The 14,650-nt window shown below is 31.1% G+C and overlaps 2 protein-coding genes across 4 annotated transcripts in view; both read left to right on the forward strand.

Annotated features, from left to right (window-relative positions):
- The first annotated feature begins 3,402 nt into the window (after positions 1-3,402).
- Positions 3,403-5,723, forward strand: LOC126750715 (vanin-like protein 3). Of its 3 annotated transcripts, XM_050460423.1 has the most exons (7): positions 3,412-3,662; positions 3,761-3,895; positions 3,949-4,202; positions 4,257-4,468; positions 4,520-4,795; positions 4,855-5,119; positions 5,175-5,723. In XM_050460423.1, the coding sequence occupies exons 1-7, from the start codon at positions 3,564-3,566 to the stop codon at positions 5,524-5,526; spliced, it is 1,593 nt and encodes a 530-aa protein (XP_050316380.1). In that variant the 5' UTR covers positions 3,412-3,563; the 3' UTR covers positions 5,527-5,723. The 3 variants fall into 3 exon arrangements, with proteins under 3 accessions (XP_050316382.1, XP_050316380.1, XP_050316381.1); XM_050460425.1 differs by lacking the exons at positions 4,855-5,119; positions 5,175-5,723 and having other exon boundaries at positions 3,403-3,662; positions 4,528-4,734; XM_050460424.1 differs by lacking the exons at positions 3,412-3,662; positions 3,761-3,895; positions 3,949-4,202 and having other exon boundaries at positions 4,325-4,468; positions 4,528-4,795.
- A 3,575-nt stretch (positions 5,724-9,298) lies between these two features.
- LOC126750481 (citron Rho-interacting kinase-like) overlaps positions 9,299-14,650 on the forward strand; it is a 51,787-nt gene continuing 46,435 nt past the window's right edge. The window contains exons 1-3 of the mRNA XM_050460115.1: positions 9,299-9,698; positions 14,219-14,452; positions 14,509-14,646. Coding sequence (XP_050316072.1) covers positions 9,428-9,698; positions 14,219-14,452; positions 14,509-14,646 — 643 coding nt within the window. The 5' untranslated portion in view covers positions 9,299-9,427. The remainder of the gene's footprint in view (positions 9,699-14,218; positions 14,453-14,508; positions 14,647-14,650) is intronic.

A 14,650-nucleotide genomic window follows, 5' to 3' on the forward strand; every position in this document is an offset into this window, starting at 1 on the left:
CAATATAGGGAGATTGGCCCTGATATCTAAAAAACCGATTTAAATAACACCTTAATTTTAATAAGTATAGTTTTTTAATTTATCTTATATTTTTAGCTTTTTGCCGTTTACTGACATTAGACTTTTTCTTTTGACTTCCCTCACTGGCCGTACTAATTAAAACTCCTGGAAAATCCATGTAGTTAATACATACACCATAATTTGTATGTACAACTAATCAAAGCACCTTGTAAACAACGATATAAAACAACACGTGTATGGATAATATTCTTTTCGCAGAAATTAATAGCGAATAAAAATCTCTTTGAACCAAACGTAAATAAAACTTAATTAAAACGTTAGTAAAAACGTAAATAAATTTAATTACGTGGATAATATTCTTTTTGATTCAATTTTGTCTGCAATTTTGCAAGGGATGTTCCCACTAAATATTTGATCACCCTAAAAATCCCACTGATGCATTAAAAAGCCCCTAAATTTAGTGGTAAGACCACCGTAAAGCGAAAAAAATTTTTTTTTAAACTTAAAATGTCTATATGCAGAAAAGTTGCGTTTTGTTATTACAAATTGGTGTGCAAGATTTTAGATTTCTACGACGTCACCTTTAACTGCCCAAATGACCTTGAAAATTGGCTTTTTATATTACGCGGGCCTTTTATATAAATATTTTAAAAAATGTGCCTGCTAGACCAAAGTGCCTGTAGCTGAACGGGATTTTCTGTTAGATCAGCGAACCACTCAAAAAATGGCAATTGGCAATGTTGACGCCAAGGTTAGTAAAATAATCCAAAAAAAATTAGAGCGTAAAACTAAGGAGGAAGAAGGAAAACAACGACATCTCTTGAAAGAAACTGAAACAGATAACCAGTCGGAAGTACCTTCTTCTTCCAGTAAAATTAGTAAAATAATAGAAAAAGAATATTCCCAGGTAAATAGCGAAAGTTCTATAGAAGAAATCTGCCCCTCAACTTCTCAAATGAGACTAAAACTTCCAAGTTTAGCGCAAGCTTGCGATAGAACAGGCGTATCCGATAGATCTGCCGCAATTATTGTAAATGCAGCTCTAACAGATATGGGAATTTTAACCAAAGAAGACCCCTCCAAGATCGTCGATCGAAGCAAAATAAGAAGAGAGAGAACAAAAGCGCGTAGTGACCTAAAAAGAAAAGATAAGGAAATATCATTTCCATTATATGGTTTATATTTTGACGGACGGAAAGACATAATAGACGAGCATATTGTACTAGTATCGGAACCAGGATCCACGTATTTAGGTCATCTAACTCCAACTTCTGGTCGTTCGACCAATATCAAAAAAAGCATTTTAGAATTCCTAGAGAAAAACATGGATCTTTCTAAACTTCAGGCTATTGGATGTGATGGTACAGTAGTCAATACTGGTGTAAAAAATGGAATATTGAGACAAATTGAAGTTTCTCTTAGACTACCTTTACAATGGTTTGTTTGTTTGTTACATGCAAACGAACTTCCTTTGCGTCATTTACTGCAAAATTTGGACGGCGGTACTATTGGGCCTAAACAATATAGCGGCGAAATAGGAAAACATTTGGAAAACTGTGAAAAAATGCCTGTTAAAAAGTATGAAAAAATCGAAACTACTTTGCCTGCAATTACTCCAAGTGAACTTAGTACCGACCAGCAATACCTTTATGCAATCTGTACTGCAATTTCAACAGGAAACATTTCTTTGAGTTTGTCGCAGAGAGGACCAGGAAAATTGAATCATTCCAGGTGGTTAACTACAGCCAATGGAATTTTGAGATTATATGTTGGTACCGAAAATCCATCAACAAATCTTAAAATTTTAACGTAATATATTATGAAAGTGTATGCTGTTTCATGGTTTGAAATAAAATCTAAATCTTCCTGAATTATTCAAAAATCCAGATTCTTACCAGAAGAAATTAGAAATATTATTGATCCTGTCATTCAAAGAAACGGGTACTTCGCTCACCCAGAAAACATGTTGTTAGCTATGCTCTCTGATAGTAGAAAAGCAGTCAGAGAATTAGGTTTAAGAAGACTGCTAAAATGTAGACAACACAAGCCATTAGGACTAAAAGTACGTGAGTTTAAGGTACCCTTATTAAATGTCAAGACCACAGACTACATTGACCTAATTAATTGGCAGTCGATAACAATTACCGAGCCTCCCCTTACAGTGTCGATTTCCGATAGCAGCCTTATGGAAATGATCTTAGAAGTTCCAAGTGAAATTGGCATTTTAAAGTTTCCATGCCATTCACAAGCAGTGGAACGCTGCGTCAAATTGGTAACTGAAGCATCAACTGCAGTCTGTGGCTTTGATGCACGTGATGGTTATATAAGGTCCAAAATAGCTTCTAGAGCCGCATTGCCAATATTTGAAACAAAAAGTCAATATTATAAAGTTTTAGAGAACTAAAAAAATTATGAGCATATAATATAGTGCTGAGTTCTGGGTTATTTTCTTTTAAAAAGGTAGTTTCAATAAAATTTTAAAAGGAAATAAGCGAAGAGCTGCTTAGAAATTTGGAAAAATTTTGATTTTTTTTTTTAAATATTGATGCCTTGTTGGGCAGCCAAAGATAAGGTCACACCAAACCCAGATTTTGCGCAGTAATCAGCGGTTTGAAAAGGCAACTTTTTCAAATATAGGCATCGCCATATCTCACAAATAAAAAAAATCGGCCATTTTCACTCCACCCTAACCACCAGTCTGGCAGCACTGGCTCCGTTGTTGCCAATATCGTTACAATGATAACATGTAAATAGAAGGTTTTAAAGTATCAGCATCATCTACATAATCCATTTTCAAAATTTTTCAAAAGATATACCGAAAAGTTTAAAAAATCTAAAATATTTATTTTTTACAAAGATTAAGAAAAAAAAGTTTTTTTGACGGAAAGAAACCCTTCAACAAAGAGAAAATCTGTAAGCAATTGTGAAGCGTATTATTATATGCGTCACAAAAAACACGTTTTAAAATTTCATTTTTGATAATTAAGTCATTTTCAAGTAGCAAATGTCTGATGCATTTATTATCATTGCGAGAGAAGCTACAGAATTTTATAATATTTTGATAATACGAAATACGGTGTAATAATAAAGAAAAGCATGTGCCTGTATCCTTTAGATTTTTTTATTTCTAATATAACCTCTTTGCTGTCAAATATCAGTGAGTTTGGAGTCCTTTTTTATAGTCTAAGATATTTTTCAATACGACAAAAATTAAAAAACTTATTCTTCTTTAAGATTTGCTAAGAATCATACATAATTGTTTCTCTCTTTAATCACCTTGTAAACAATACTCTTACTAAACGCCTGTTATTGACCATGACATTGATTTTAACTGAACGAACAGTATATGTATTCATATGTAGCTCAAAGGTTAATATTAAATTTTCTCAATGTTCTAATCTATAAAACCAAATTAAAATGTTTCTGCTACATTTTATAAATGAATATGACTACTTAATAATTACAAACATAATAATAATATAAATGTGATTTTGATAAAGATAATAAATCAAATCCCTATTGTATCAGACTACACACAATGTATGCGTGAAACCAAATTAAGTTCTAGAATTAGACAATACAAAATGCGGAAAAATATTTCGTTGATTCTTTTAAATCTTATTTCCTGTCAAACCATACAGGTAGGTGAGTTATCGTTAATTAATTATACTAAATGTTATACTATTGGATGCGTCAACATCAAGGTTGAATACTGATAAATGTTTCTCGATATTTATAGGCGCAATCCTATAATGTGGCTGTTATAGAATTTCCGATAAACCACAACACATCTCAACATCCTGGCGAAGTTTTAAAACAAAATACTGCACAATATCTAAAACTTTTGGATGAAATTAACCAAAACGCATCCCAAGTAATTTTTTAAATCCTATACGTTATTTACTAAAATAACTTCCTGATTTTTAGCCATTAGATTTAATAATTTTTCCCGAGTCCACGCTGACACCATTCGATTCCTTTTCTGAAGCTGTCGAGGTACCATCTAGTACCACAACTATATTATGCAATTCAACAGAAAATTATGGACAATTCTTAAAAGACTTGTCATGCAAAGCTATTTTGTATAATACAACTATTGTCATTAATTTAACGGAAAAAGACTCCGATGTTTATTACAATACTGACCTAGTCTTTGGGAATAATGGATCTATTATTGCTAGGTATAAGTATATATACATATATAAAGCACAAAACTATTTAAATACCATTTATAGATACAGAAAGTGGAATTTATTTGGGGAATATGGAAAAAGCAAACCAAAAACCTTGGATTTACCCTTAATAGAAATCAAAAATACTACTTTTGGATTAATGACTTGTTTTGATATACAATTCGGCATACCCGCATTTAATTTGACTAAAACCTTGGATGTGCAAAATATTATATTTCCTTTAAACTGGATTTCAGAACTACCATTTTTAACAGGTATAACATAAATAAATTACTGTTGCTCTCTTAATATTACTTAAATCTCAGCATTGCAGGTTCAACAAATGTGGTCTCAAGAATTCAACGTCGCTTTGCTGGCCGCTGGTGCTAGCAACCCCCAGCTTGGTGCTGGTGGCTCAGGAATATTTCTTGGTGAGGCTGGGCCAGTAGTAAGTGATCTATTACCCACTCTAGGAACTAAAGTACTGATTGGTACTGTTCCTCCTGTAGAGTTACTAAACAATAATTTTCAAAACAGCAATATTGATAGTCAAGCTGAGGCCATGGATGAGTTTTATATGTTGGTAGATCCATCAATCATTGGTAGCTAATATTCAATTTTTAACTATATAGGTACAAGGCATTCGTAATTTGTTTTCCAGTTCATAATTCAATTCTTTTGAATACTTCTGAAAATTCGATGAATGCAAGTGTGTGCCATAGAAAATCAAGTGATAACGTCCTTTGCTGTCAATTTAATGTCTCTTTTACACAAGAAATAATTAAAAATGACTTTTTAAAACATTACACTTATCATTTGGTGGTGTTTAATGGTGTTAGGACATATTCTAATTTATTCTATGGAGGAGTGGAGACTTGCGGATTAATAGCTTGCTTAAATGATAGTCTTACGTCGTGTGGAAGAAGGTATGACTTTATATTATTTTTTATTTTAATACTGTATCTAATTAATTCCTTATAGGTTCTCAAATTACTCAGAAGTACATTGGCCACTTACCTTTACATACATTAACATTAGAGCTAATTTCAGCCAATCAGATCAAAGAGTGCAATTTCCATCAACCCTACTAAGCTCAATACGACCCCTACCTATAGAGAGTTATATTTGGAAGAAGGAAGAAATGAATTCCGTAGTAATCAGGAATATTGAGTTAGTGGAGCCTCAGACTAAGATCTTGACTTTTGGGATTTTTGGGAGAGATTTTGAGAGGGATTGGGATCCTGTGAGAATTAAAGGACTGAGTAATGGTGTTAAATTGGATATTTCGGTGATTGTACTTGTTTTCTTCACCAACTTGTTACTTTTTTTGTAGTCAATATGAAGTTTCCTTTTCACCATATTTAGGGTAAATAGGATAAGATCATAGCTAGATTTTAATAGGCCAATAAAATAAAACTATCAAGGATTTATTTATTAAGTTTCCAACTTTTAAAATAAATAGGAGCACTTACACTTACATACAGTAATTGTTTGTACAGGAAATATTAAAATAATAACTAATTAATTTTACTAATGGTTTTACTAATGTAACATACCTCCTTAAAATGGCAAATATATTTTTTAATTTTTGTGACAACGAAAACAAACGCTGTAAAAGCTTTTAACAGTTTTACGAAGAGATTAAAATTAAACGTGTTAATTTGACTAAACATATTGATAATTTTTGTTACCATTCTGAAGTAAATCAGAGTTCGCTTCGACAAGCCTATAAAGCGTAAAGCCATCTGCATAGATAAATTAAGTAGAACCAGAGAGATGTGTTAAAAAGTCTTCGAAGTACAGAAATTATAAGGAACTTAAGTTATAGAACCCCAGAGTTTTTCACAAAAGGTTCTGACCTACAATAAGAGTCTGCCGCTTATTACTCGATCCATAAGATATAATTTTTGGATAGTTGCAAACTCCACTATATTCCACCCAAGAAAAACATAGAACTAGACAAACATTATATGAATATTTTAAAAAATCTACGAAGGCTACTCAACGCCTTGAGCAGGGTGAAATTGAACCTTAAAAACTTGGAATAAAGGTTTAAGTGATACTCCATATGAAATCCGTTTCTCAACACCACGTTGTTTTTTAAACGTTAATGAGGTGTGTTTGAGAAAAACACGTCGGAATCATTTCGAGAGTATATTTTGTATACTCTCGAAATGAGTAAGTATTCAGTAGATCTTATCTTTTAGTGCGTCAATGTCGTCCAGTTATTTCGGTAAACCTTTTTTATACATCTTCAAAGAAACTAGTCTAGCGGTGTTAAATTAGGAGATCTAAATGGCCATTCAAAGCACCTCATCAACCAATATAGCGACCCCGAAAAATAAGATTAAGATATTTGCGATTATTAACACAAAATGTGGAGGAGCACCATCTTGCTGAAAACATATTCGGTCATGGTCTTAACATATTTGATCACATCTAGATCGAGCCCGTTTGAAAAAATTACGGCTAAAGAAGAAATCAAATCGAACGATAAAAAATCTATGAATATAGTTCCGCTGTAAAGTTATTTTCGAAAAAAGTATGGTCCCAAAACTCTATCGTTGATAATACCGGCATATTAATATATTTTACATTTACTTTTTTTAAATTCTGGGTAAATATTTCATGTATCCAGTGTGGATTTTCTTGACACTAAAATCCATAATTTTGTCAATAAACAAGACCATTTAAATTACGAAATAGTTTTACGACTAACCAAAATGCTTTATTTTTACTCTCGACACGTGTTTCGCAAACGATGTTAGCATCTTCGGGAAAAGATTAAATCTAAACTAAAACTACTTACAAATGGACTTATAATTTGTTACATCATTAGTATATAAGTACCATTTGGAAGTAGTTTTAGTCTAGTTTTAATCTTCTCAGGAAGATGCTAACATCTTTTGCGAAACACGTGTCGCGAGTAAAAATAAAGAGTTTTGGTGAGTGGTAAAACTGTTTCGGAATTTGAGTGTCACACCAAAGGTTCCAACCATAGGACTATAAGGCCATTTAAGCAAAATATTGCTGCTTCAGAGAATGGAATATTGTGTGGAAAAGCATTATTTTCATCACACCTTTTCATAGTTTGCACACAAAACTACAGTCGCCTATCATCTTCTTTGGGTTCTTGCACTTAGGTCTACTTTATTTGTATGATACTTTTCATTTTTTATAATAAACTTTTGAATAGTAGGTTATGGAACATGTTATCTTGACATAATGAAATAGTTGAGGTATGTGATTCTCATCATATATTCTTTTGAATAATATATCGATGTTTTTATTTTCGTTCAAACTAGAAGCTCGACCCCTTTTTGGTAAATCACACACTAAAGCAGTTTCTTCATACTTGTGAAAAATCCTAGTTACATTTAATTGTGAAATATTATTTTCAGGATATTATGAATTAAATAACGCACAAATTTCTACTTAAATTCTTACTTTATTACATATCCAAGCATCATTAAAACTTCAATCTGATGTCTTTCCGATAAAACCATTTTTTAACAAAATGAAGTAACATAAAACTTCTAAGCGATACCACCTTAACACTATTAATAATGCTACAGTGAAATTACGTAAGAGATATCAGAATTGTATTATTTCCGAAAGTACGTGTGTTTTTCAAAGATATTGATTAAAATTTGAAAAACAAGGTTTTTAATTCCTCTTACCGATGTGTCTCTATGTAGCAGTATTACATGATTCAAATCTGCTTCCTAATTGCGTGCGACGAGTGTTTTACTGTTTGATCAGTGACCATGTATGCACTTGCAGGCACATTCAATTTCAATTATGCGCCTCAAGCGGATTGCCTCTAGAGCACTCAACGAAAGGTTTTTTATGGCAATAAAGTCAGATCTATTTTCGGATCTTGATAGGCAAGAGTAAGCAACCTTTAAATCATTACCATGTCGAGTTAGATGTGGATATCATGGTGGCTCTGAAAAAGGCCTAAATTACTGACAGGAGAGGCACTCATAGATATAGGCATAAGAAAAGATTAAAACCCGAAATTCGCAAAACGCCTGCCTATTGTCCTCTCTGTCACCCAGTCCAGTAACAATTCATATTGCTGTTATTTGTAAACTAAATTATCTTGCAGCAAAACTAGCCCTACCCCAAGTTAAAATCTGTAAGCAATTCTTAAATGGAAAAGTGCACATTCCATAATCTTACGCGAGGAAAGCTGATGTGTTGTGCACTTCAAAGTAAACAAGAATAATATAGGATAAGCATTCTTAGTTTCATGTATGATTTATCAAAAATAAAAAACCGGCTATTATATAGGACTACACATGGATTGGAGAAAGTTGCTTTATCGTCAAATAATACAAAAAAGTTTCCAAGATACCGGGAATGTTCAAGGTCTGTAAGAAAAGGACAAACATCGTGGCGCAGTGCTGCAACTGTCCTGTTTTACTACTATTAGTACCTAAACTCGCTTTTTTTCAATTTTCAACTATTTTTTGAGTTAAATGAACTCTTATTTTGTTTTTTAATGTCAAATTAACGAAAAATGCAAATGTAGATGGTTCGGTCTGTGTTTGCATATACCTATTTATTTTGTAAAAGGTTATATTCTGTTAATAAGTTTTTTGATGCTGGCCATTTAGTAAACCAGAGTCTACACCATTAAAAAAAATATGTTTCTTTTAAAATAAATAATGAATTTTGCAAGAAATGTCTGTTTTTTTTTAATGAGTCATTTAATGTTTTAATTTGTTGCTAAATAGGCAAATATAAGACGTGATGTGTTCTTAAATTGTGGTGCTCCTAGTTCTTTATTCAATTAACTTTAATAAATAATTATTTGTTTCTTTCCTTAATTTTTATCGCATCTGCACATGCACTATAAAGAAACAAATAATATATAGTCCTTATTGAAATCCCCTGGTAAAATTTGAAAAAGTTGCCGATATACGACGGTAGGGGCCGCTCTTAAAAGGGCGATTTTAATGTTAAAATCCCGATAATTGAAAATCCTGGTCAAGTTACGACAAACGTCTTCCTATCTTCTTCTTTCTTTTTTATAATCAAACAAGGACACCAGAGTCAAACGTACAGCTGACCAATCAAATCAACGTCCATTTTGGCAGATGTAAAGTGTAAACTTTTAAGTTCAACCGCAACGGTCGTTTTTGAAAAGTGATATTTTTATTTGTCTTTTTGAATAAACATGATACTTTAAACACATAAGCGTTATTTGCAAATAAAGAATAAATAAAATGGAGGCCCTAAAAGACCCGGTGAGTGTACGGGTGGCTCGCCTAAACTCTGAAATCACAGGAAAAGCAAATACCTCAGGAAAATCCAATTTACTTAGTCGGGAGGCTGTTTTGGATGCCCTACAAATATTCTATGAAGAATGCTGCTCAGAAACCCTACAAAAATCAGATTCTAACATTGCGGATTTCGTTAAACGGTACAAGAATGCCATGAAGGATATCAAGTCTCTCCGAGTCAACATAAGTGATTTTGAAATTAAAAACTTAATAGGTATGTATTATTTCTCTTTAAGGAAGCTATATAAATATGCATCCTCGTGGCTTGTATATCAATCCCTGAAAAGCAACAGGATCCCCTATTTGATCCTTTCCTGGGATTTGTGACTTAAGTACTTTCCCCTCTCATTCTGACTTATTTAAAAATGTGAGTGATTCTGTCTCTTGTATACTTCTACCAAACTTGATGAATCAAGTAGCAAGTTTACAATTACATAGAAAATTGTTATGGTAGCTTATAATTTTAAAGCTGGATCTTTATAAAATTTTTATGCATGCCTTAAAATAACTATCTTATTCACATGTAAAATAAAGTGGAAATATATATCTGTCCAAAGCATAAAAGTTGTTAACTGACATTTTTGTCTAGATTGAGTTTGTTACATCACTAGTATTATTATGGAATTTTACATGTTACTATCCTTTTTATTTTATAAAAACAAGTATTGTTTCTGAATAATATTAATGCAAAATTTACTATGCATGAGAGAATTGAAGCATATAGGGCTGTAACTAGAATCAAAATTGTCGACCACATTGAAAATGTCACTGTTATTGATTTAAGCCATTATTACCAAAAAAAGCTGTAAGTGCAGTTATGGTCCCTTTGAGTAGTATTTATGTTTTCCTGTAAATCAAAACTACAGAAAATAATTACCAATATTATAAATTTCAGATTTAATCACAAAATTAGATTCAGAGACCATTGAGAACCCTAGAAGCTGTTATCTAATGCTAAAAAAAGGAGTTCTACTATCAAACACACTTCTATGCTTTGTATAGCAGATATTTGTATTTAGAGTTTATTGATATCAACCAAAAAATATTAGAGAAAAGGTTGAAAATGTTTGCCTGAACCAAGCATTATCAAGGCTACTCCTTGTCATTTACAGTCGTAATAGAACCCATTTTTTTTGTGTTTATAATATGTAATATATGCACCAAAGTGCATGACCACCAATGTAGATCACTTTTCAGATTAAGATAAATAGATGAATTTTTATATAGAAAGTAAGCCACCTAGCCTCAAAGACAATTACAGTTTTAAATGGTTCCCTTGGGTGCATGGTATGGTATATCAGAACATTCTAACCATTATTTCCACATTTGCATCCCATTTTGTTAAAAATAAAGATTTTCTTCCAATAAAAATATCCAATGTGACTATAATGAAACAGTAGGGGTTAAAACTGATTTATTAGATCTAAGACTCTTCATGACATGTTGATCAAATTGATTGTGACTCTAAGATTGAGATATAATTTCTTAAGTCACTAAGCTGTGTTCTTGACAATTCTGGATAAATATATAGCAATTCAAATTACACTTCTAACCTGCAACAGTTTCTTCACAAATAATTGTCGGTATAGACAAATACCACTCTATTTTTAAAAAACAATTTTCAGTTTTACAAGCATAAAACTTGTGATCTCATATCTAACTGCTCATCTCACATCTCATGCAGTTAGACTTGGAGGAGTGATACCAGCAGACATTGACAGTGTTGAATGTCAAAATAGTAATTCTTTCAGTGTTTTAGTCAAAAGCGAGTTGAAGCCTACTGTTTGCAATAATTACTCATGGTTTAAGTTGGTTTGCATTGGTAAAAGGAAATAGTAACAATATACCCGATGTTTTTTATATTAAAATCTGCTAACTGGTCTTTTATGTGATCAGAGCATAATAAGCAGGTTTTCCAATTATCTGAGAATAGAAATCTTAACACAAGTTCTGGGTTTCAATAATATTATGTACAAAGATCGTTAATATATAATATATAATCTGTTTGCTTACATTCATCTTGATATGTAGTAGTCATGTGTATTTTATATTATAAATTGTAATCTTTAATATAGCTGATTCTTAGGACCTATTTATCTTGATTATTTGATGTATGTAAACATATTTTATGTAACTGACATGAATAAACTATTGATTGATTGATATATATACCTGAAGTTGTTTGAAAATGTAATTACTAAAACAGACTTTCAACTAAGGTAATTTCTAGGTTATCGGGTATATATTTCTATCCACCTGCAGTGCAGATTTACAAAATTAGTCTAGGAAACTAACTCTAAACTAGCAATAGAATTTTTAGATAGACTACACAATCTCTAAGTCTCCACAATTTATATTTTAAATCATCTTTTTCCTATAATGCTGCCAAGCTGATAAATAAGTATAAAATTGTGATTTAAGATTGTCAGTCTGCTCATTTAGAAATTCAATTGGGAAAAAAATTTTTGTTTAATATGTAACCTATTTAATTATACACTATATGACATAATGCCACATTTATAGTGTCATCTCTTTTTTACCTTCGTCGTCTCATATGTCTCACCTTCTTTTCTTTTGATCTCTTTTACTGTTCTATCTTTTGGCTTCAACGCCCCTACGTAATTGTTAGGCTGCTGAAAATTAGGCCATTTAATCCCGCACAATTATATTAATTATACTATTATTATTTCTTTTACAGCAATTTAAATATTGTATTGTTAATTGTATTGGGCATTAATAAACATTATTATTATATTATATACATACATATTTTTATCAAAATATACATTTTCAATTTGTCATCATTTTGAGACTAGCCCTTACACATCTGTATATATTAGATCTATTTGGTTATTTAAAAAAATTGTATCCAAATTTAGGAAGTACCTTCAATCATCAATCAAATTTGAGATATTTTGAGTTCGAAATTATTTAAAACAATTATAGGGTTTCTAGGGGCTAGGGTTTAAAATGGCATTAAGGTAATCTTAATGCCACTTGTAGTGCATGTGTTTATTTATTGGGTTGTAATTCTTTTGCAGTTTTTAACTGCTAGGAAAAAATTGTATGTTTTAATAATTCCATGAAAAGAATTGCTGCTGGTAAATAGGCATTATAGGATTCAAGCAAATAGGCAAGCAATCTGTCAACACCTAATGATATTTTAGGTTTGATAGATTTGAGTTTGGTTTTTTATTTCTGTAACATGAGTAACTTAAAATTTATTTGAGTTGTATTGAAACATATAACAGAGAAATTTAGATTATCCAAAGGAGTCTCCATAAGACATTTTATATAATAACATAACTGGTTAAGTTCTTAACCTGCTTTCTTATTCTTCTGATTGACATGTTGAGTTTATACTCTATATACAGGGTGTTACAGAATAAGTATGTGATAAATGCTGATTCTTAAGGGTGTTAATCTTTAGGTGATTTTAAGTAGAGAAGTTTGAATAAAGCTATGTCCTAAACCCCTTAACTGTTGAACTACAGTATGTTAAAATCTTAACAAAGAAATTGTTTCTTTATCATAGCTTTAATAACTTCCTAAAAATGTTTACGAAATTTATTATATTTACGATATTTATTATTATTTTTTAAAAAAGAAAACAGCAAGTTTTTACTGTATGACATTTTTTTAAAGTTAACTAGTGGCGTCCAGACAGGAACGTAGATTAAATATTTTTGAAAAATATGTACGCCAGTGCTTTTCCATAAAATAAAAACTATTTTTATAATCCTTATTCAGTTTAGGGCAAATTTGATTTGACAAAAGTTAAGGAGTTTAGGACATAGCTTTATTTGAACTTTTCTTCTTAAAATCACTTAAGGATTAACACCCTTAAGGATCAGCATCTGTAACACCCTGTATTGTGAAGATTATATTAAGAACAACTTATTTTGAGCTATATTACTATAGATTCTTATTTCCAATGCTTGAGAGGCTGGACACCATTTCAAAATCAATTTCACACTGCAAAGAAGGACTGTAAAAGTGGTGTATGAATTGGGTTGTAGGGATTATTTTCGTCAATACATTTATCCAATTTATATGTGTTAAATTGTGTCACGTGCAAATGTAAAATAAGTTCAATATTATTGACACAAATGACATTTATAAAGTATCTGAAATAAAATATGAGACAAATATATTAAATTTACATCTATTAATATAGACCACACAAAATATATATAAAAAATCCTAATAAAAAGACAAAAGCATTAAAATCTGAATGCATTTATAATATGTAGAAGTAATTTTAAAACTAATTTGCCTAAATGATATATCAATTCCTATTAGTTTGTCCCCTAAATACTTAAAGCATTTTTAAGTAATAACTTCTTTACTTTTTCTTTTGGAAAAGGGACATGTATGTATCTCATAAAGCTTTTTATCACTACTTTAGGCCTTAAGTGGACATTTAAACCAACATATTTTAACATGTCAAAGACAAGAACTTTAAGAGGGAGTTACCAATTTATAATAACTTAAAGAATACCATAATTTATTAAAAATCTTTTTTATATTTAAACCTATTTTGAATTATACATTCTACAAAATTGCAATACAATATTGTTATTAATTTTCTAAAGTTTTTTGGACTTTTATGAAATCTCTTCTTCAGTGAGACCCAATAGTTATTTATATCAAAATCTTTCATCTTGTTGAAAAATGTTCATTATAATAGTTTTAAAATTCAATATCAATTATAGCGTTACTATATTATTTTAGGATGTGGCCATTTTGGCGACGTTCATGTAGTGAAAGAAAAACAAACCGGAGACATATATGCCATGAAAACCATAAGAAAGTTTGACAATGAAATCAAAAGAATGTCCTTCGAAGAGGAGAGGAATATTATGGCATTTTCTGACTCTCCCTGGCTGACAAGCCTTCAATACTCCTTCCAGGACAGTTCATATTTATTCTTTGTGATGGAGTATCACCCTGGAGGAGATCTTTTAGGTGATTTAGAGCATCTAATTATGTCTGTTAGATTATTAAAATTGGGTTTATTACAGGTTTACTCTATAGGAAAGGTGGCACACTACCAGAAAGTGCCTCTTTATTTTACATTGCAGAACTGGTACTAGCATTAGAAGCTTTACATAAAATGGGCTATGTGCATAGAGATGTTAAGCCTGATAATATTTTGATTGGTAA

The sequence above is a fragment of the Anthonomus grandis genome, chromosome 2 (assembly GCF_022605725.1).
Source record: "Anthonomus grandis grandis chromosome 2, icAntGran1.3, whole genome shotgun sequence".
In the NCBI taxonomy this organism is placed as follows: Eukaryota; Metazoa; Arthropoda; class Insecta; order Coleoptera; family Curculionidae; genus Anthonomus; species Anthonomus grandis.

Coding starts and splice junctions, on each gene's coding strand:
- LOC126750715 (XM_050460423.1), top strand. CDS start 3,564: ATGCGTGAAACCAAATTAAGTTCTAGAATTAGACAATACAAAATGCGG. Junction 4,203..4,256: donor AATGGATCTATTATTGCTAG/GTATAAGTATAT, acceptor TACCATTTATAG/ATACAGAAAGTGGAATTTAT. Junction 4,796..4,854: donor GGTAGATCCATCAATCATTG/GTAGCTAATATT, acceptor TTTGTTTTCCAG/TTCATAATTCAATTCTTTTG.